This window comes from Astatotilapia calliptera, chromosome 22, assembly GCF_900246225.1.
Source record: "Astatotilapia calliptera chromosome 22, fAstCal1.2, whole genome shotgun sequence".
In the NCBI taxonomy this organism is placed as follows: Eukaryota; Metazoa; Chordata; class Actinopteri; order Cichliformes; family Cichlidae; genus Astatotilapia; species Astatotilapia calliptera.
Window position 1 is genome coordinate 16,338,955 of NC_039322.1, and position 22,115 is coordinate 16,361,069.

The following is a 22,115-nucleotide window of genomic DNA, read 5'->3' on the forward strand; positions in this document are numbered from 1 at the left end:
CAGAACTGGGAGGTTTTGACTTTATTTGGAAAAAAAAAAGACACAGAATTACATAAAATTGTTTTCTCATATATTATATTTTTAGTATCAGCATTTCATCTGTGCTATGCTGGTGCTGTGTGCTACAAAATAAGAGTGGTATACAAAGTACAATAAACATAGGAAGTGCTCGGAGGTAACCGTTACCACTATAGCTGATACGTTGTACAGTAAAAGAAATTAGCTAATTAATCATTTCAATCACAACAGCAGCTGTTAATGCAGAATAAGGACAATACTGCATGTACTTCACAGTGACTTTACTACATGACTGCTGGGCACGATGCTCTTTACAGAGGTGGCTGGAAGCACTTTATTAGATGGAAAATGTACCACAGACACTTATTTGCTTTTCTCTATTTGAAGGTAATGTTGGTTTTTTAAGTTTTCTGCAGTAGGTGTAAGTGGAGTACTGTCTTATTAGTGGTCATCCCGGAACATTTAAAATCTATATTTTAAGGAAACGGATCTAATGATGAGAATACCTTTAAAATATTATTTTTCAGCAGTTACACTTTCTCACATAAATGCCTGTGTTGTTTTGGCACAGAAATGTAAGTGTGCTCTGGTTTGTGACACCTAAACCTGAGCTATTCTTCACCACTAGTGGGAGATTGTGTTATACTGACAGATTCATTACAGACAACAGCTGCAGAAGTGCTGGAGAAACCTCCTATGAAGTCACAAATACAGCAAGTGGACTAAAAGTTAATCTACGTGCCTATTAGAAAACCTTTCCTACAGCGCTATGAAAACGTATTTGCCCCCTTCTTGATTTCTTTTTCATATTTCTCACATTTATGTGTTTAAGATCAGCAAATGAACTTTAACTGAGTAAATAAAAATGCAGTTTTTAAATGATGATGACCATGATTTTTTTTGTTTTTATCAAAGGAAAAAAAAATGCCTAAAACTACCTGTATGTACCCTTAAACCTAATAACTGGTTGTGCCACGCTTGATAGCAAGAACTGCGATAACTGGCAATGATTGTTTCATATCATTGTGGAGGGATTTTGGCCAACTCATCTTTGCAGAATTCTTTTAATTCAGCCACATTGAAGACTCTCCAATGTGTTAAAGGTCATGCCACAGCATCTCAGTCTGATTTAAGTTCAGACTTTGACTGGACTACTCCAAAACCTTCTATTTGTTTTTGGTTTTTGAGCCATTCAGAGGTGGACTTCCTGGTGTATTTTGGATCATTGTCCTACTGACTAAGCCAAATGTCCTTGAGTTTCCTGAGCACCATTGATGGCCGAAGATTCTCCGTCAGCATTTTCTGGTAGAGAGCAGAGTCGCCCAGAAGTCATTCAGGTCCCGAAGCTGCAAAGCAACCACTGCCACCACGTTTTACTTTTGGTATGATCTTCTTTTTATGAAATGCTGTGTTAGTTTAAGTGGCTCAATCTTTCTAGAAAGTTCAGCTTTTGTCCTGTCAGTCCACAGAATATTTGCTCAAAAGTCTCAGGGGCCACCAGGATGTTTTTTGGCATGAGATGAGCCTTTGTGTTCTGTTTGGTCAGCAGAGAACAATATATCTAATTTTAAAACTTGATTAAAGTTTCATTATCTAAAAACATGTGACAACTATACAAAAAAAGTTATGAAGGGGGAAAGTACTTTTCACAGCACTGTATGTCTGAGGGATAACATCAGGAGGACGGAAATATATTTGTGTTCTATGGATGACAAAGTCAGCCTGCGATCTCCGTGGGTTCTGTCACCAGTTTGGCTCCATTCCACACAGTCTTGAACTGCTCCGGCACTGGGAACTCCCTCTGTTTAAAAAAAAGGAAAACAAAAACAAAGTAAGTGTAAGAACAGCTGCACACATGGAGAGAATTAGCTCAGCCTTTATCTCGGTTACTCACGTAATCGCCCTCTCCTTCAGGTATCATGATGTTCATCTCAGAGCTCTTGGCACTGACAATGTCACAGCTGACAGAGTCCTTACTCAAGTAGACCTGGCAGCCCTCGGTCTTGTTGATGGAAATGGTGGGAACTGTTCCCAAAACCTGCAGAAAGACATGCCTCACTTACTGACAGGCTTTTTTTGGGCACTGTGAGATGTTATTTTACACTTTGGGTGAAAAACTCTGAACAGTTTTAAGAAAACGAAAGCGGACCTACGAGACACTCGGCACATCACTTAATTCTGTGTCAAAATAAAAATGTGTTCACCTGTAACTGAATCGATTTGCAGTTAATGATCTCCACAATCCCAACAACGTTCTCAAAAACCACACCCAGCTTCTTACAGTTGTCTAGACGGGATGAAAACAAACCAGATGAAGATTATAATCCCACGTTATGAAATCTGTGCTCAAACTCATGATTTTGCTTTCAGGAAGCTTACCAATGATGATGGAGTTTATTTTGCCCTTAATCTGCAGGGTGGAGTTATTACAACTGAAGACGTACGCCACCTGTTTAAGCTCCGTCTCCTCGATCACCAGGTCGTGCTTCTGCTCAAAGTTTTCCTGCAACAATAAGGATTCAAAAATCTAGATTAGCAGCCGGTCTACCAGGACACCTGGATTGGGTTTGTTTCTACGATATAAATGAGAGCTGGGTAGGTGCAAATTAAATTGTCATTGAAATTTTCCAAAGTGCCCTTCATTTCAGCTCCCGTTGTGGGTTTAATTAAATACAAATCATCCTCAAAATAGGATTTACACATCACACGTACCACCCTCCATTTCTTCCCCTCCAGCTCCAGCAGAGGGGGTCTTTTCTGGGCAGGTGTAGTGGGTGAAGCCACAGGCCCCGCGTTCTTGCCTTTGGCTGTTGTTGGTTGTTGAGAACGCAGATTGGGGTTCTTGTGGGTCTTCTGGTCATCTGACACATGCTTCAGACCTACAGATGGAAAGTGTGAGGATAACATTATGAGTTTAAAAATATAAGCTTAAATTAAATTAAGGTGGAAACTGTCGCTCAGCTCTTCTGTGTTGCTCATGGATGCACCTTTAGTGATGTCCATGCCCTGGTTGAGTTGGGCAAATAGCGCGGAGTGCTGGGCTACGGCGGCGTCCGCCTGAGGCTTGGCGTCGTCATCGGTGAACACCGGAGGAGGGCCAGGGGGTGGAGGAGGTGGTGGAGGTGGACAGGGTGCACTCGGGGCTGGGGGCGAATCAAAGAGAGAAGCAGGAGCAATGGGGCCCTGAGAGATGTTGGAAGGAAATAAAATATTTTAAAAATAATTCAAGTATGTTTACTAAAATATTTTAATTTGACTCAGGCTCTGAATCTGAGGTCTGCCTGTTTATTTCATTTAAAGTGTACTTAAATTGTACAACTCTGCAGTGCTCGCAGACCCTGGTCCTCTGACACTTGATGTGAGTAATGTAAAAAACACAAAGCAACACAATCACATTTTTATGTGAACTGTGTGAGTTTTAAGAAAGTTAAAACACTTAAATTTAGTAACTTCAATTTAAGCAGATCTCACTCAAGTTGCCTTCAGTTCACATGACTCATCCTGTGTGTTGGTTGTACTACTTAAGCTAAGTGTTGTGCACGAATACTGAACAAGTTAATCTGAACAAAATCTTTACCTAATTTTTTTTATTTGAATGAATTTGGATACTATTTTAAACTAAAGTAAGCTTTTCTAATACAGTGAAACACAGCATCTTTGGTTTGTGAGCTTTCCCTTTAAAATTAAACTGACAAGAACAAAACAACTAAACAAACAAGTTTAAACAATAAAGAAAATGAAGGCAATGCAACAAGAAACAAAACAATAATGACTAAGAAAAAAAAGATAAAACAAACTGATGAAATATGAAAAATGATTAAGATGAATGTCAGCTGAGAGTGACCTCTCTCCTCCCAGGATCAAACAGGAGTTTTCCTACTTGATGGGTGAAAAACAGACAGCTTCACATCGAAATGGCCAAAATTTTACGACTGCACTGTTTCTCAAACGTAACCCCGGGATAGACCGGCCACCTGTCCAGGACATACACGGCTCTCGGCCTACGACAGCTGGGATAGACCACAGCTCGCCCCTCGCGACCCTGAATTGGATAAGCGTAAGAAGATGGATGCACTGTTGTGCCAGAAAAGAAAAATCAAGATGTTTTTTCCCCCAAATTTTGTTCATTACAGATTTTTTATAACATCAGAATTTAAATTATGAAGAAAAAGGTCCTTTAAGTAGCTCTGATGTGTAAAGAAGAGAAGGGTACACACACACACACACACACATCTGCTTTTTGAAGATCTAGCACAGCTGACACAGGGTTAAATTGTCACCAAACGTGCCTCTGAGTGCTCAGACTTGACCTTTGACACGAGTAACATGTGTTGTGAATATCACTGCTGAACAATGTAGACCTGTTACACTAAACAGCTCACTGCATGCCTCTGGATTAGAACCAGCAGATGTGTGCACGCACACATTCATGCATGGCTGTAAAACTATCTACTGAACACTTCTTTGTGTACACCTAAATCCTTTTTGTACACAAAAGGATTTAGGTGGGGAAAAAAAGGTGGCTCCTTGTGTTAATATAATTAGCTTCACTTAAAATCTTCGCGATATGCTCCTTTGTTTATTGTGCATAAATAGTGAATTGTTCTGACACAATATTGCGTTTCGCTTCTGTTATAACCATGGTACACTGACAAAACCATATACTTTTATTCACAGGATAAAACAGTTGTTTTGTATCACTAATTGTCCATTGCGATTACAACATACAATATTATTGTCACTGCTACATTTCTGTAATGCTACTGTAACTGGTTTCTGCTTCATCCCGCTGCAACAGTTCGGCCCAAACAGACTCCTCGACTCTGCGTTGTGTAGTGTTTTTAAAAAGACAAGGAGTCTCTGATCGATCGTTGCCACTTTATTTCCTGAATGGAAACAACGGTGTATTATCAGTGCACAGGCTCGCCATACACCACTCCGCACAGCACACTCTCGTATGGCTACGGCAGACTGGCAGCGATTACTGCAGCAATATTACAATTTCTAATATACAATAAAATAACAGCAACAAACGATGTACCTGAATGGAAACAACGGTGTATTATCAGTGCACAGGCTCGCCACACACCACTCCGCACAGCACACTACGGCAGAACATCTCATTAGCATTCCGCTTTAGCATACAGTTTCACACATTAATAAACAAATGAAAAGTACATAAAACTGGTGTTGGACATGTGTCCACTAAGCACTTATTACACTCGGTGCTCGTCAGCTAATCAAACATGTTTTATGTGTCTGTACTACTTAGCTATATTGTGTGCGGAACAATACAACTCACCTCTCGTATGGCTACGGCAGACTGGCAGCGATTACTGCAGCCAGCCACACCGAGAGGGGGGGCGCTGTTTCCCCATTACACTGATATTTGTGGCAAGTGGAATAATACCACATAAACACTGTTACACTACCAGAAATTATTTCCACTACTAATTAATTACCGTTGAGCTCAAAGGTTATATTAATAAACTGTTAATGAATGTGTATTTATGAAGACGATTTGTGAGACTGGTAAACTTATGATATGTACAATAGTCTTTCGTTCTACACGGTGCATTTCAAGGTCCTGTACCCATCCGTCGGTAAACTGTACCTGGGCTTGTTGCAGTGACCTGAAGTTACTAAACTTCATGAGTGTATGCACTCACTCCAAGAAGCGTATAATTATAAATCTGAGCGTGGTGAAAGTTGGGCAGCACGCTGACGTCTTTTGTCCACTCTTTCACTCCTTTGATTTTTTCCTCGTATCTTTTCTTTGTCTTTTCGTCGAGTCTGTCTTTGTTCGGACCGGCATTGTTCTCCTTTTGTTTTGTACATTCCTTTTTTGTGCGGCAAAGAAAAAAAAAAGAAGGTATTGGAACCGGAGAATGAACGTTTTGCGGTGCTGCAAATGTTTGCATTTGATTTGTTTGATTGGATTGTTTTGCCACGAGTTCCCGGCATGCAATGCGCGAAAATCACGTGATTGTTAAACAAGGGGGAGGGTGCATCCAGCCTCCTCGGCTGTAATTGGTCCAGCCCAGAGTCGATCATGACCAATTGGCCAATCCAACACCTTTCATTATATATACCCTTCCTAAAAAAAAAAAAAAAAAAAAAATCCAAAGGCCCATAAAAACAAAAAATCGCCAGCGGCCCACCGGGCAATGCCCGGTATGCCCGATGGCCAGTCCAGCTATGTCTATTAGATAGTTGACATCTATTGTTTCCTGTTTCTGACATGAAGAACTCCTTGCTTGAAGGTTTGAAGGCTTCACTCTGAGATTTATGAAGCAGAAATTACTATTTTTATCGATTTCAAAGATTTTATACGAGAAATAATCAGCTGAAATAAATAAAACAACTGTCAGTTCAACCATTTAAACAGTGATAACTAGAATCATGTTAACTACAAGCCCCCGAGGGACAACTGGAAAAAATATTTGAAGTGTTAAAAGTGTGATGTTCACTACTCAGAATCGGACTTGCTTTAACATTTTAAGTGCTTTTGTTTTTTTACCCTGTGTCTAGTTTAATGTGACCGTTTGCATGAGTCCATATGTCAGCCTGTGGATAGGCCTGTCACTAAAGCGCCGTCTGAGCAGCAGATGACGCGTTGCATCGGTGAAGAGGGACCAGCCCTGCAGTTTAGGTTACGGCACAGGCTGTGTGTGTACACAGGCTCTTTGTCGGGGCAACTTCTGTAAAGAAAACCTCCATTCAAGTAAATCGTGAGGACCACCTGTTGGTATCACACACTCCGGTCCTTGTTTGCGCACACACACTCTGTGTCTCTCGCACATGCAGCAGCTCTGCTGTCTGACAGCAGGGCCAGCAGCTGACACACACAGCCGCCGCAGGCTCTCAAGTTTCTGCATGCAGACAGTACACATGTGAGCACAGTTGTTGAGCATTAGTTTAAGCTGAGCATAGGTTTTCATCGTTTCATGTTGCAATAAAGGAAAAAGTGAACCATTTGGGGCTTATTTGATTCCCTGCTGAGAGCAGAAGATCTCTTAACTTAGAGTGCAAACAGAAGGAAGCAGCTGTCCTGAATGCCCAAAGGTACAGTTGTGGTCAGAAGTTTACATCCACTCATCAAGGGCACGAATGATTTCTCGAACTGTTCTTTTTCCAGTGTCGAATGAGTGTACTGCATACATCTTTAATGACTTTAAAAAATAAGAAAACACACATTAAATCTTTTAACTTTTTTAACTTCACAAGGCCTGCTAACTTCTCATTAGTGATCATGATCGACTACGTTGTAGTTTCTCTTTGCCAGTATAAAAGGATTAGTTTAAAAGCACTCACTGGACTGACCAATACTCAGAACAACGGGAAAGTCCAAGGGACTCAGTGAAGACTAAGAGGGAGAATTGTGGATTTAAGCAAGTTTCTTGGAGTCATTTCTAAACAACTGCAGGATTTATCAGTTCAAACAACTGTACTTAAATACAAGTTATTGAAATGGGCCATCACTTTGGCGGTGTCAGGAGGAAGACCCAAACTGTCACCTTCAGATAAGAGGAAACTGGTTAGGAGTCACCAGAAACCACCAAGGCTCAAGTCTGGAAACTGGAATCTGCTGGAAGACCAGCATCACTGTCCACAGTGAAACCAGTTTTTCATTGTCATGGACTGAGAGGGTGCAGACCAAGACAGAAGCCATTGCTACTAAATCGACACTTTTAACCTCGACTGAAATTTGCAGCTGCCCACATGGAAAAGCGAGACGGTGGTCAGGCGAGACAAAGATTCTTGAATGGCCTTACCAAAACCCCGACCTCAGCCTGTGTGGACTGCACTTCAAAGCCGGGTCTACGCCAGGAAACCAACTAAACGAACTCTAACATTATCTTTCTTCCATAAAGTGTGGTCAAATATCCGTCCAGATTTATACCAGAAAATTATTGATGGGTGCCAAAAGCGTCCGGTAGAGGTGCAACTTGCTAAGGGACATTTAACCAAATATTAGTGGCCGTGTGTGTATTTACTTGAGCCTTTATGAATTAGATAAAATCTGAAATGAAGGTATACTTGTGCATCTGCTTCTTGTTTTGTTAAAGGTATTAAATATGCTGTACAATCATTCCACCCTGTAAAAAGGGTGTCCATGATGACCATATCTCCACAGCACCTTTAAAGCTCAGTAATGAAAATGGTTTATTTTATTTGAGTTTAAAATTAAACTATGAATGACACTATCCAGGCCAGCTGTTTCACTTTGTTAACATTCTTCATGCTAAGCTCAGATCTCCCGACCATCTCCTGGCAGCAACCTCATAGTTACAAATATGACAGCATTATTGATCCTCACTTGCGGCTCAGAGCAAGAGTGAACAGGCATCTTTCCCCTCGGATCAACAATTCAGTTAATAAGGAAAGTGAAGCTTTAGTTTTGTTGTTTCTTTCTGTAATTAAATCAAGAGGAAAAACTCTTCTAACCGATAAGGGAAGAAGATTTTGTTTCAGATCACTGTAATCTCTGAGATCTAGCAAAGGCTAGTCCTTGAGTAGACATTAACGGTGTGTGTGTGTGAGTGTGTGTGGGAGGGACAGAGGTCTTTGAAAGCTTCACAGAGAAATGCGGTGAGCGGCCACTGAGGAGAAGCTCATTCATTCATTCATGCTCCCTGCAGTGGTTTATGTAACTGACTGCTCCATAACTAAAAATGGTAGAAGTTATTTTGAGCAGATATAAAACGATCAAGCCATGCGAACAGAAACCAAATGAAAACACAGCTGACATTATAAAGCACTAGTAACAGGAGTGATTCAGGCTCAGGTATGAGAAGGTGGTGAGTATAACATAAAACAGCACAATATTGTACTAACAAAGGCAAAAAAAAGCCTTTTGAATCCATACGTGGCACCTCGCTTGTGTACTCACACTCTTGCTCCACACCAGACCTGTCGTGTGGTGCTGTTTGATGAACGCCTGCATCTCAGTCCAGATCAACAGGTAGGAGCGCACCCAGTCCACATGACGTCTGTCTCTGGGAGAGACAAACATATAACGGTCAAATAAAAAATTATATATGAAGGAAGCTGAGGCATGTGGATGAGGATGGACCTGAGCAGGTGAGCAGAGCAAGAAACTCACGATGCAGCGTTTTGCAGGTTAAATTGATACAGAAATGTTTTAACAATTTGTGAAATAAATAAAAAATCTGCTTTATTGTTGAACACCGTTAGTCTGCATTCGCCATGCTACCTTTCTAATTTTCATCTACTTTTGCATTCTAGGCTCCTGTCATCTCTCTACCTGATTTGTTTACCACAGTGACTTTCATGGTTTGCATGAATTGTCATTTATGGAATAAATAAATCAGCTGTAATGTTTCAAATATCTAGAGAAGATGAAAAATGAGCTATATTTACGTTTCCTTGTAGTCCTTAAGCACTCTGTTGGTGTAGAAGGTGGCAGCATCGTTCATCTCCTTTACATATGGACCAGGCTTCTGACTCTGAGATGGAGAGAGATAAAATCTCCTGAAAGCTGTGACATAAACACTTCTCTGAACATCTTAAGTTCAGCACGTTTCATAAGTGGCGAAAAGCGGCGTCCTGCCAGTAACCTGCACAGACCAGAAGCAGCTTCAAAGACTTGTATTCAAGCACTGGAGATGGTGATCTTTGATCTTAAAATGATCTTCGCCTCAAATCAGAAGAAATGTTTGTACTGATGGAAAACAGAAAAAGTCCATGTTGTAGGAAGAAAAATAAGGTCTTACTTTTAGTTATTTATCTGCATGAAAGGTTGTTTATGCAGATGATTGAAAAGTTGGCTTAACTTCGTGTTGAATACTTGCTCCTGAGGACCATCAAATTCAAAAAGGGCTAATAGCTTTCTGTTCAGACAGTTGATATGCTTTCTTTCTTGTATTGTGGCTTAAATAGGTTTTATCAGACATGCCAATCTTTACACAGCATCATGTGCACGTTCATGTGTGCTCATCCTTACCACGGCCACCCAGCCCAGTGCGGGGATGCTCTCGCTGACGGCTGAAAGGTGGTTGAAGAGGCTGCTGCCACGGTTTCTTTCTCTGAAGCTCTGAATCTCCTGGATGTGATCTGAAATCGGCTTCAAGAGGTCCTGGAGCTCTGTCTGCAAGAGCAGGAGGGAGAAATTAGGAAGAGGACAGAAGATGGGTGTAAAAGAGAAGGGTCATTATAATCTGAACCCTATAAACATCAAATTCTCTTATTTGTTTAAGAAACACTGATGCCTGTAAAATCTTACTCGCTAGTATATTTTAGCCACCTCCTTAGCCCCTCTTTTAGAATCTGAGCTATATTTCCATGCCCACTTCGGCACCATCCAGCAATTCCTAAACTGGGCTGCAGGAGACGATCTGATTTGATTAGCACGGGCCTTTTTTCCACTGGAACATCCAGATCTCAGTTACGGTATAGCTCGTCTCATAGTTCTCAGCTCCCCTCCCCATCGCTCCGAGCCTGAAAACATTCCTCAGTTCATGGGGAGATCCCTGTGGCCTTGTAAGGCATACCGTTTCTCCAATGTTTACAGTTTATCAATTACACATGCACCCGCGCTCACAGAAGTACAGGAACACAGCGTTTCACTGGCAAATAGCTGCTACTTGCTTACATGTTCTGATCTGCTGTGAAATGAGTGTAATGTAGAACATATGGAGCTAATGAGCTGTGACAGGAGGAAGCTGATGAACAATCAGGAGGAGCTGGCAGTGATCGGTTAAGCTGCAGCGGTGCTCCTGATACATGCATCACCTAGACGTGAGCAAGAGGTGATGCTTGAAATGAAAATCTATTCATGTGCATCAGGTTTAGTAGTTTTATGTTTGAGAGCAGGAGAGCAACAAAGACAGCACTAAACTTTATTTCCCAACAAATTCTTCCCCTGATCAGACGCACATGATCTTCATAAGCACAGACAGACGCCCCTTTCTCTGCTCCTCCAGCTGCTTTTATTCCCTCTAAGTCCACCTAATGGCTGTCTTTGAAGCAATACATCACCTCTTTACTGCAGCAAATAGGCCGTGCTTAAGAGTGAGCATGTAGGACGAATTTAAGGTAGCAAGCAAGATTTGAGGGGTGAAGTTTGCCTCCCTAAGGCGTAACTTTTTCCATTACCTTTCCCTGTAGTAATTCCTTCCATTACTAATCTGTTATCTCTATTGCCAGTATTTAAAGGCGAGCAATTACTCATTTAATACAAATTTATGAGTACTGGAGGATAAATTCAAAGGAAAAACATCTGACTTTACCCTGCTGAGATCTGAGCTCTTGTTCGGGATGCATGAGGTGCAATAAGTCTGTGACGAGCAGAGTATAAGGTGCAGAAAAATCCAACTGTAATGCACCCATATAAGTAAGCAGGATCTTAGGGAGTAAAAAATATGTTTATGTATATGTTCATAAGGACAGCCTCTTTAAGAGTGTTAAAACATTTGTGCTATATGATCACATATTTAATGATGACCTGTCCGAAGTGTATCACACCCCCAAACCAGTGTCATGGTCCTTGCCATGCAGATGTGTCATTTGCTGTTTTTTGTCCTCTGCCTCTACAGTCACATTTCCCAGTTTTCTGTGTTTGTTTGCATGTGGATGCACTAGTTTTCTGGCCTGTTTTCCACCTTCTGGTTCCTGCACACCTCCCTTTGATGACTTCACTGTGGCACAGAGTCAGTCTTCGTTGGTTCGTTTGCATGCAAACAGTTCGCTCTGAGAATTCCCGGACACAGAGGGGTGAGAGAGAATGACTTGCTGTACACGTTAGTCGTTTACCAGCTGAAGAACTGCAAACTTTTACAAAGCCTGGAGAAGTTTCTGCAAAAAAGAAGCGCCTGCACTCACATCCCAGCTGTGGGAAGGTTCACGTGCTGGCGAGATGTATTAGAGCAGCTAATTGATTCATTTCCACTTTTGTTGTTTACTGCTGAGCTATCAACACACTGACAAAAGAGTTATTGACAAGCTCAGCTGAGTGTGCTGAATCATTATTGCCATCTATCAGATTTTTGAGCTTTTTGCTTCTTTCAGTGCCGAGAACAATCCGGCAAAAAGGATAAAAAACGTCAGCTCACATCATGTGTTTGGCTGAGCTCAGTGCGTTATAACAGCACAGGACTTGACTTCCTACACAAGCGCTGCATCAAAGGCAGAAAGTCATGTGTGAACTGCTGGGAACAGCAGTACACACACACACACACACACACACACACACACACACACACACGGTGAGTTAACTGGCCAACCTGAGGTCACCTGAAAGAGTGAGATGCCTACTTTCTCTGACTCTTTCTCTCTTTGTCTAACACTCGATCTAACTGACACACACACACACACTCACACACGCACGCACGCACACACACACACACACACGCACACACACACACACACACACGCACACACACACACCAACAACAGGCTCAAATATAGAACATGCCCATAAAAAGTCAGAGAGCACAACAGAGCTGCGCTGTGGAGGAAGGCCAGAAGTTTTGGAGATATGTGTGTGCGCATGTCAGTGTGTGTGTGTGTATGCGTGTGGATAGAAAAGGGGCACTGCCCAGAGTTACACACTTTTCTCTATCTGTGCTGAGAGCTACAGATATAGACCTGACTGCGGAAAGCTGTGAGAGATTTCTGAAGAGAGTTTTGTACTCGGGGGAGTATTTTTGTTTTTGGTGTTTGGTTGTGCACTGAAAGGTTTTTAGGACTGTGCAAAGGAAACCGTTTCATGCTTAGGTAGAAAGCTTAAATCAGGCTTATAAATTCAAACCTAAACTGGCATCTATGACAGTTAAACCAAGGAGGGCATGTTCTATTGAACAATATCTGCTGTTCAACCTGTTTTAAAGGTTATAAACCGAAGTGTCTTTTTATTCCTATTCATCCTGCATGATATGAATGCAGATTAACATCTGAACATTTGAAAACTACATTACAGTTTTCATGCAAGCTTCAGGTCTTTAGGTTCCAAATTTTACCAGCTTTTCTTGTGAAACCTGAACGCCTGTCTGTAAAAACAGACACCAAAGGTGTGCGGTTTTACCTAACTCAGTTTTAATTTATGTTTTATTGCTCTCGGTTTTAACTGGGTTACAACATGAGGGTGTGAAGTTTTTGCTCATGCTGCACATTCAAAAAGACAATGAAAGAAGCTTTCATTGGCCATTATGTGGTTGGATCAGGGCGTTGGTAGCAGCTCTTGAGCCACCATTTCCCCGTTTTCCGTGTTTTGTTTTGAGTTTCGTTGTGATGCTGAATGTGTCTCTCCTCTCTATCAGCCCACCCCTCTCCTGGGTTAGTCCCCCTCTCTCTCTCACTCTTTCCTTGTTTGCATTTCTGACTATCTCTGAATGCTCGTTTCACAGCCTCTCAACCAATGACCTGACAGATCGGGAGTAATCACTTCCTGGTGGGCTCTGTGGACCCTGTAACACACACACACATACAACACAAGCAGAAGGCCAATGGGATGATATCATTCTCTCACACACAGACACAGACATCTCTCCCACCCCTCTGCTCTCTATACGTGAACATGTTGGGAATGTGTTGTATTAGCATTTTCTTGGTCAAAGAGCAGAGTAATCCCTCTGTGAACAGACGGGCCTGCTGGGAAACACATGGGTCAGACCGTTACAGAGGACTGAGGCCCAGCTCATCTCTCTGTTAGGCTGCTGCTGTAATTTGATGCAATTTGGCCCTTAAAGTCATGAGAGCTGCACCACGCTTCAGCAGGTTTTGTGTGGCTCAGCTGGGAGCTGAAACACAAACAGCCAATCGCAGTCATGGAATCCAGTCACATGGTAACACTGTTTGTGTCACATTCAGACAGGCTCTAAAGACAATAAAGAGGATACAGTGAAAAATAATGATGGCAGGGAGGCCATGCCTGGTGTTTCTCTAACAACACGATGGCCAATAAACCTGATATACGTTGCTAAGACAACAGCACTGAACTGCTCTGTCATATCAGGTTAGGTTTCATGGAGCCATCTTTTTGTGATGTTGAGTGGTACTTGTTGCGATATTATTTAGTTTTGGTTTCTGTTTTGAGTTCCAGGGGTTTTCCTGTCTTTGCCATCCTCTTTCTTTGTCCTCCTGATTTTTTATAGAAATGACTTTTCCTTGTTCATCTTCTTTGTTTTTGTCTTTCCCTGTAATGATGCCTTGTTTTCCCCTGTCTTCCCTACTTCCTGATTGTCTAACCTACCTTTTGTATGTGGACAGCTTTCCACCATATATCATTGTCCATTTCATTAGGTACACCTCGCTAGTACGTGGTTGGCCTTCCCTTCAGAACTGCCTTTTTTCCACCTTGCCTCATGTTATGAGGCAAATCATTAATAATGTAAATCAATGACCCTCTTAAGGGACAATCCCCACTAAGGTTTAAACACCTGGGACTCTCCAACATTTGGTCTTAGAACTGAAGAAGCTTCTCAGATGAGACATGAAACATCTTAAGCTTAAAGAAGTCCAGTCACTTTCTTTCCAAGCTCCTTAGACTACCAAGTTCTGGATGTCTACAACCCACACAGACATGTTTATATGATGTTCAGTTGGTACTAAGAGGTCCAAAAGTGTGCCAGAAAAGTATCCCCCACACCAATACACCACCTGCCGCCTGAACTGTTGATACAAGGCAGGATGGATCCATGCTTTCATGTTATTTATGCCAAATCCTGACCCTACCATCTGGCTGTCACAACAGAAAATGAGACTCATCAGACCAGGCTACACTTCTACGGCCCAACGTTTGTGAGCTCGTGTAAATTCTAGCTTCAGTCTCCTGTCCTTAGGTGATTGTCGTGTAAGAGCTTCTTGGAAAAAAGAAAACAAAATCACCTCTGTGGGATTATTTTAGTTTTAAACAAGCTGACAGAGTTAAACCAGACCGGCTGCAGCCTGTGAACGAATAAAAAGGACAGATGCCATATGCTATTAAATAATCAGGGTGCATAACCACACTTGTAGTTTTTGTTGTAGTTCATCAAATATTATTTAACAGCTGATCAGACAGAAAACACTGCACTTGTAGTGTCCTTACCTAACCATATAAAGCACTTTGAGGTGACTGTTGTTGTTATTTTTGGTGCTTTATAAATAAAATCGTACTGTTTTGTGAAAGATTGAAATCGGTGACATACGATTATGCATAATATGTCCCGACTCCATAAGCCAGTTCATTTTAGCTCATGTTTTCAGTTGTGTTTTACAATTTTAATAAGATCTTTATATAAGACAAATTATATTATGATTACCCAGTGCTCATGAAAAAACCCCAAAACAAAACAACCCCCCCAAAACCATCCCACAGCTTCTGAGGTTACACTGTGACATCATCAGTGCAGGTTTCTCTTTTAATGTCCTCCTGTCGTACCTGCGCTGGTTCCTGGTGTGTGGCAGCCATCTTGATGAAAGCTCTCTGAGTCTGTAAGGCGTTCATCACCATCTCTGCCTGTCAGTCACAAAGTGTAAATGTTAGGACTGATCTCATAATACATTATGTTATACTTGATGAGTGCTTGTCTTCACAGATTGTTCACCATGCAGAAAACATGAACAATCTGAGCAGTCGCTGCAGAAATCCAGGCAAACACTCTAATGACTATGTCTAACTTATATACACACACACACACACTCTCACTCGCTTAGTTTGGGTTATTCCCAGCCAACCGTGTCCTCTGTGTGTGTGTGTGAGAGGTCCATTTGCAGGCCAAGGGAACCACCGGGGAGGCTTTTTCCATAAAAGGAGCTTTACAAACTTGAAGAAACTACCTCTGTCTCTCTCTCTCTCTCTCTCACACACACACACACACACACACACACACACACACACACACACACACACACACACACACACACACACACACACACACCCTCCATCGTGTTCAGTGATGGGACACAGAGATGGAAACCATCTTTCAAGGCACAGAGGAAATTCAGGCATTGCTGAGTACCTTTACACGTCTGTTTTGGAGGGTTTTTGTTGTTCTGGATTCATTCCAAGGACGTAACACAACTATTATTGCCAACTGGCATACCATAAAACACTTCCTGGTCCTACGGGGAGTAGAGGTCATTACCAAATAGGAAAAGGTCCTCCACTAACAGTTTGATAAATGAATGTAAGGTCAAAGATCAATCATACTCCCATCCTTGGCTTTGTTAAGGACAGGAAACACACACACACGGACATGTTGTCTGCCTTCTTTGGGACCACGGACCTCCCATACAGCTTTGCCTATCTAAGTGGAATCTAGAGTGGGACAATCCTGTGTTTATAAATGTGTGTCCAATGAGATAAAGGTTGGCAGAGAATGAAAATCTGTGGTGGCTTTCCTCTTTTCAGCAGTGCTCCCTTTGCAGAGAGCTCTTCTTCCTTTGCACAGCTTAGTTTATAGATAAATATATCAGGCACAAAATTAGACGCTCATTTACGAATAGTCTGATCTTTTGTTAGAGAAAGCCAAACAACAGACAACAGTCTCACATCTTTATGGCAAAAACCAAATACGTCATCTTAATTATACAGCGTTAAATGTCTTGATGAGTGTCTTGGCTTGAGAAGCAAGCAAGAAACTAAATATGTCCCAAAGTATAAAGCTAACCTTTCAAATGTTATAGTATTTTTTTGTGAACTACTTCACAACAAAGCTTTCCCAAAGCCATGTTAATGAAAAAATAATGTTCTTTAACAAGAGCAAGAGGCTCATTTAAAAAGCCCCGTTGACACTCTGAGGATAAATATATGCTCCTTATAAAGCATGAGCTGAATTCAGTATGAGGTTTAGGGAATGCCCCTTTAAATCATGATCGGTTTGACAAACAGCAGAATGAGAGACCTGCTACATTGTAAGAGAAGACTGCTGCAGCAGCAGCTGCAGAAACATCTGTCTGCAGCAGTTGATGCATGGACAGTGCCTACAAGTGATTTTATATTCGTAGGGTAGCATATGTGAGACTTTAGATTTTAGTGGGTGAAGCCTTACATGCTTCTCCACCTCGCTCCCTATGGCGCGGCTGTTGTTCAGGTAGTCTGACACCGGGCCACTCATCAGCACGTCGAAGGCCTCCACGCACTGAGACAGACCTGGAAAAATACAGTGAAATCCTGCTAACTTGCTTGTCTTAATTGAATCCTCCAAATGCAAGTTTAACAGACTTGCCTCCATCAATGCCGTTGACACAGTCCCCGTTGGCCATCCCGCTGGACGCCTGCGCTGACATCTGCTCGAGGCGAGTCACAGCTCGCTCCAGGCGCTGCATTAATCCTTCCATGAAGACAAACCTGGAAAACAAGAGCAGCTACGGATTCTTACTCATGGCCGCTGCTGCTGTCACATGATGACAGCTGAAATCATTGCAATTCATTTATAATCATTCTTTTTGTTTTATTTGGTGATGTTTGTCACTATTCAACCTTCTCACTGCGCTGCTCCTGATTTTCATCAACACTAAATTTAGCTATGTGCAGCACGCCTTGTATAAATAATGTCACTGTATGAGGTGTCTGGCTCACTGCCACAGTCACAGCCTGGGTCAGAACAATTTCAAAGTGTCACCTAATCGGGATGAAGAAAGGCAGAAACTGATGCCAGACTGAGAGAAAAGTCAAACAATGAAGTGGATTCTTTGATTAAATATACAGTTTATTTATGGTTATTTGCTTATCTTTGGGTGCTTTAGTGATTTGAATCTTTCTTTTTTGTGTAATAATTTTGTCTTTTTTTGTCTTTTTGTTATAGTGTGTGCAAATAAATGAATAAAAGGTAATCTCTAAAAGCTCCTCTATCGTCGTGCAGCTTCTTCTTTCAGCTGCTCCCCCTAGGGTTCTCCACAGCAGATCATCTGCCTCCATCTCACCCTATACTTAGCATCCTCCTCTGTCACATCCAACCATCTGCGTGTCCTTCTCACTACATCCATGAATCTTCTCTGCAGCCTTGGTTTTTTCCTCCTTCCTGGCAGCTCCGTGTTCAGCATCCTTTGTCCAGCACATCCACTATCCCTCCTCTACACTTGTTCAAACCATCTCAGGTCCTAGTCCAAGTAAGATGCTGTTGTCTGATATTGTCTCTGTTTCATGCATGGCTCTGTTTTAGGGATATGACAGTAGCCTTTTTCCCTGCAGACTTCTGTGCATGGTAGCTAATGATGCACCTACACCAGCCTCACTCTTGAGCACAGACCATGTAGACCATGATTTTTTTGAACATGCAGGAACTGAGAACATTTTCCTTTTCCTTTATCAATGTCTATATTTTGCATAAAATATGGACTGATGTATCGATATTGGAAGTTTTTGCTCTGTAACGATCAACATCAACCCCGGAAGGACAAGATATATACAACGGGAAGACCTGCTTTCTGTTTTAGTCTATGGAAACTTAAAGTGTAGAAACATATTTGCATAAATTCACATGTTTCTGGCTGTTGGACAGAGGTAAACAAACAGTAACTGAGCACCGCTGAAATACATTCGAGAATACTCCACAGACCACTTTGTCACACTGACCAGCCATATGTCTCACTATGAAGCGATGCAGGCCTGTTTCCAACATATATTAGTCAACAGAGGAGGAACTCAATCCAGCCACCCGCTGCATGTTTACGCAAACCACTGCTAGGTAACACATGCTTCCTAATCTGACACCTGCTATTTACCTGGGTGTCCAACATGCAATCCAGGGGTGTGAGTTATAGACGGCTCTGTTTGCTTTACAAAAACGATCTACAGAAACGCTCGGAAACACTCTCCAATAATATGGCAGCTATGTTGGCTGAATAGCATTCGCTGTCTGTAATCTTTGTAAATTATGTCTACTAATTATGTCCTGTGAGCAGCAAACATGTCCTGATGGGCGTCATCGAATCTCTCTGGAGAAATCTCCCAGCAGTGCCAAATTCCTGTTTCAGGACTCAGAGGTTATTTCTGCTCTGTGGGTCACAGCAGCTCTTAGGCAAGACCAGAAACCTGGAGAGCAGAGTCTCGGTTTGCAACAAGCGTTTGTGTTCTCTGAAGCAGGACACTTAAAGTTTGAGCAATGAGTCGAAAATATTCTTATCAGTTTGTACTTTGGTACCAGCTTCTGGTCTCGAGGGTCTGATCCAAGTGGGATTACAAAACAAAACTTTATATTAAACATTAATCCAAAAAATACAAATAAAAAATACACAATATTTGCAAATTGTCAGCTAGTGTGCAGACCTGTCACCCTTTATCCAGTGAGGTCTGCAGATCTCCCGAGTGGCTCTGCAAAATGCACCATAGCTCATGAAATTGTGTTTTTATTATATATACAGGGGATCATATATAGACCATTTAACTCAGCAAAACAAGCATGTCATATCATCACTTCGATCTATCATAAGATCACTCCTCTCATTGGGAAGGGAACCATTCTTACAGCTTCGGATATTAGCCAGACTCGTAGGCTGGTGAGCACGGCGATTTGTGACACAGATCAGACTGTCGCATGAGGATATGAGGATTAGTGATATGAGCGATTTCTTAAAAATAAGTCTTTCCTTTAAGAAGTCTCTGGCCCCAGAAAGTTTTGTAACACCTGCTTTTATATTTCATCTGGTAGACTTGATACCTGTTGCTTGTACTCTGTGAACACACCATAACGACTGTATGTTTAGATTTGAAAATCTTTTGCCATAAAAGTAGATGTGATTTTATTAGAGCTGAAACAATTGAAGCTGATCTTCAGAGCCAAGTCAAATTTGATGGTTCCAGCAAAAATAATCTTTAAATACTGACATAACTCAAAGATAGAACGATTATTATAATACATAATGCCTGGGTTTGTCTGGGTTTGAGGATAGAGCAAAAAGTTCAAATTTAAATTCAGTAGAGTGCAAAAAAATCAACTACTGTACTATTTCAAATCCAAAACACTTCATCACTGTCTCGCTTGTCAACAACCTCAAATTTTGCCTATGAAGACTGAAGCAAAGACACTCAGCCTCTGTTCTGATTTTATTGTCACTTGTCCAAATTCTCCATGGCAATGCAAAGACATGGCCAATGATGCTCTTTTAGGCTTTTCATATGGACTTACTGGAATGCATTCAGTCTAACACAAAGACCTAATGGGAGGAAACCTCGGGGTTAAGCCTGCTGGCTGTATCAGAGATACATCTCTGTGGCATGAAAATGTGGCAGTACTGTTTTTAATGTGTCTGTAATTTCCAACAAATAGCCTTTACCTCAGTCTCCTTAATAATAGACATAAAGACAGTTAACTTTATTTATCCTGGAGAGAAAAATATGTTGTTATAGCAGCAGACTTGTGAAAATACAAACAAAGCAAAGAATACACAAACTACAAATGCCAAATGATGCATGAAAACAACAGATAAGAAAAAAAAAAGAATGAATGGACTATATACTGACTATACTGAGTGATATGTGATTATAAGGTGATAGAATCAGCCTGTGAAGCATTAAAAGAGGTCCAAATGTGCAAAATGTGGAGTGTTTAGTTTATGGGCAGTTAAGTGTCAGCAGGTGTCGGGTTGGCCAGCAACACAAACACTCCACAGCAAAACCAGCAGCACATGCAGTGGAAAAGATTTTAGGGACTTCACCCTGACTCTGCATGTGCCTCCTGAACCCCCCGGCCTGGTATCTGATCTTTGTGGCTATATTGGGACGCAGTCTGGCTCCTGCTGTTATGGGCCTACTGTAAGATATTCCACTGTGGGCCTGGGTCCTGCACCCGGAGACACTTTGATTCTTCATCTGCTGCAACTCTTCATCCACCTACTGATGTGGGAAGCTGTGATGTGATCAGTGGGAGTTGATGGTGAAAGGTTTGGCTGTTATGATTAAGAATATTACTATTTATGTAATAATAATTTGGATTATCTATATGAGGTTAATAAAGAGATATGTAACTCATGTAATATGGACCAGAGGCTGGGAGTGTGCTGATAGATCTTTGAGAAAAAGCTGAATCAATTTAAAATATGAAAGCATATGAGTCTTGTTCAAGTCGGTTTAAAGGTTTAGTTGCCGCATTAGCGTCCTGTTGTTTCTGGGGCACAGCATATGTGATCCTAAAAAATTACTGGGCTGTTTAAACTCACACTGGTTTATCACAGCTGCAAAATGAACCCTCTCTGTGTAAACACGAGAAGACACCATCACTCCATAATAAAACATGACATGGCACCGGCTCACAGGACTTCACCCGTCCTTCAGTCTGATGCTTCATATTCCGCGCCGCAATAATGTTACTCCCCGCAGCGATCGAGATAAAGGAGGTGACAAACAGTGCTCTCACATGCCCTGCCATAACATACGAAAGCAGGCTGCATGGGATCAATTTGTCTGGACATTATTATTGCGTAGGGATGCGCACCCCCACCCCGGGGCTCCATCCCTCCGCCCCACACTGAAACGAACTGAACTTGACACTGGTTAAAAAAAATCATCAGTACATCCTCTAAAAGCATCTTACCTCCCTGGTCTGGTCCGCGGTAAATTTCTGTCCGGATCTTTAGGGGTGTGATTACGCCGGGACGGATTCGTGGCAGTTCGCTGCTGTCTTGCGGTCCCCTCCTGCTCCCCTGCCCCGTCACTCAGCTGCGCGCTGCACCGGCTCCTCTTCCGGGATGTCCTAATTAAGCAACACGTTGAACCTGAGAGCCGCACAGCTGCAGAGACCAGGACCGTGACTCAGTGCCTCTCTGCTCCGGGGGAGAGACGTTTGCCTCGCAGACAACATGGCAGCATCGGAGAGCTCTGCTAAAAATAGACAAGTGATTGGTGCTGTGGCGATGCCGGCATGGGGCTCTTTTGAGGGAATGGCCTTTTACAAGCTGGGCAGTCATCATCATCATATTCATAGTGCATGGGAATGAAATGAAGTTTTACCCCTTCGCTGACCTTTAAAATTGAAGACTGCAAATTTTCAACATTTTAAATCCCTAAACGAATACAAGTCACAACAATAACTCCAAAATCAGTTAAAGGTTTAAAGCTGCCCTTTAGTTTTCTACTTTTAACGTAAATACTCCCTCAGTTCCCCAAGGTAAACAGACACCAAACCCTATGTTTAACCCCACTGAGGTCCAAGAAT

General features: G+C 41.9%; 1 protein-coding gene across 1 annotated transcript; it reads right to left on the reverse strand.

The window, feature by feature from the left end:
• Positions 1-16: 16 nt before the first annotated feature.
• Positions 17-21,780, reverse strand: cap2 (cyclase associated actin cytoskeleton regulatory protein 2). Its single transcript, XM_026155807.1, has 13 exons — positions 21,495-21,780; positions 17,190-17,311; positions 17,013-17,113; positions 15,401-15,478; positions 9,986-10,129; positions 9,403-9,488; positions 8,912-9,017; positions 3,006-3,201; positions 2,731-2,897; positions 2,398-2,521; positions 2,223-2,305; positions 1,913-2,056; positions 17-1,819 (listed from the first exon to the last, which is right to left on the reverse strand). The coding sequence occupies exons 2-13, from the start codon at positions 17,299-17,301 to the stop codon at positions 1,736-1,738; spliced, it is 1,425 nt and encodes a 474-aa protein (XP_026011592.1). The 5' UTR covers positions 17,302-17,311; positions 21,495-21,780; the 3' UTR covers positions 17-1,735.
• Between the last annotated feature and the right edge of the window lie 335 nt (positions 21,781-22,115).

What these genes read in the sequence shown, in the direction of transcription:
- cap2 (XM_026155807.1), bottom strand. Translation starts at nt 17,301, where the DNA reads ATGGAAGGATTAATGCAGCGCCTGGAGCGAGCTGTGACTCGCCTCGAG. An exon ending in AATAAACTCCATCATCATTG is followed by an intron (nt 2,306 to 2,397) that starts GTAAGCTTCCTG and finishes CATCCCGTCTAG; the next exon opens with ACAACTGTAAGAAGCTGGGT. An exon ending in GCAAATCGATTCAGTTACAG is followed by an intron (nt 2,057 to 2,222) that starts GTGAACACATTT and finishes GTCTTTCTGCAG; the next exon opens with GTTTTGGGAACAGTTCCCAC.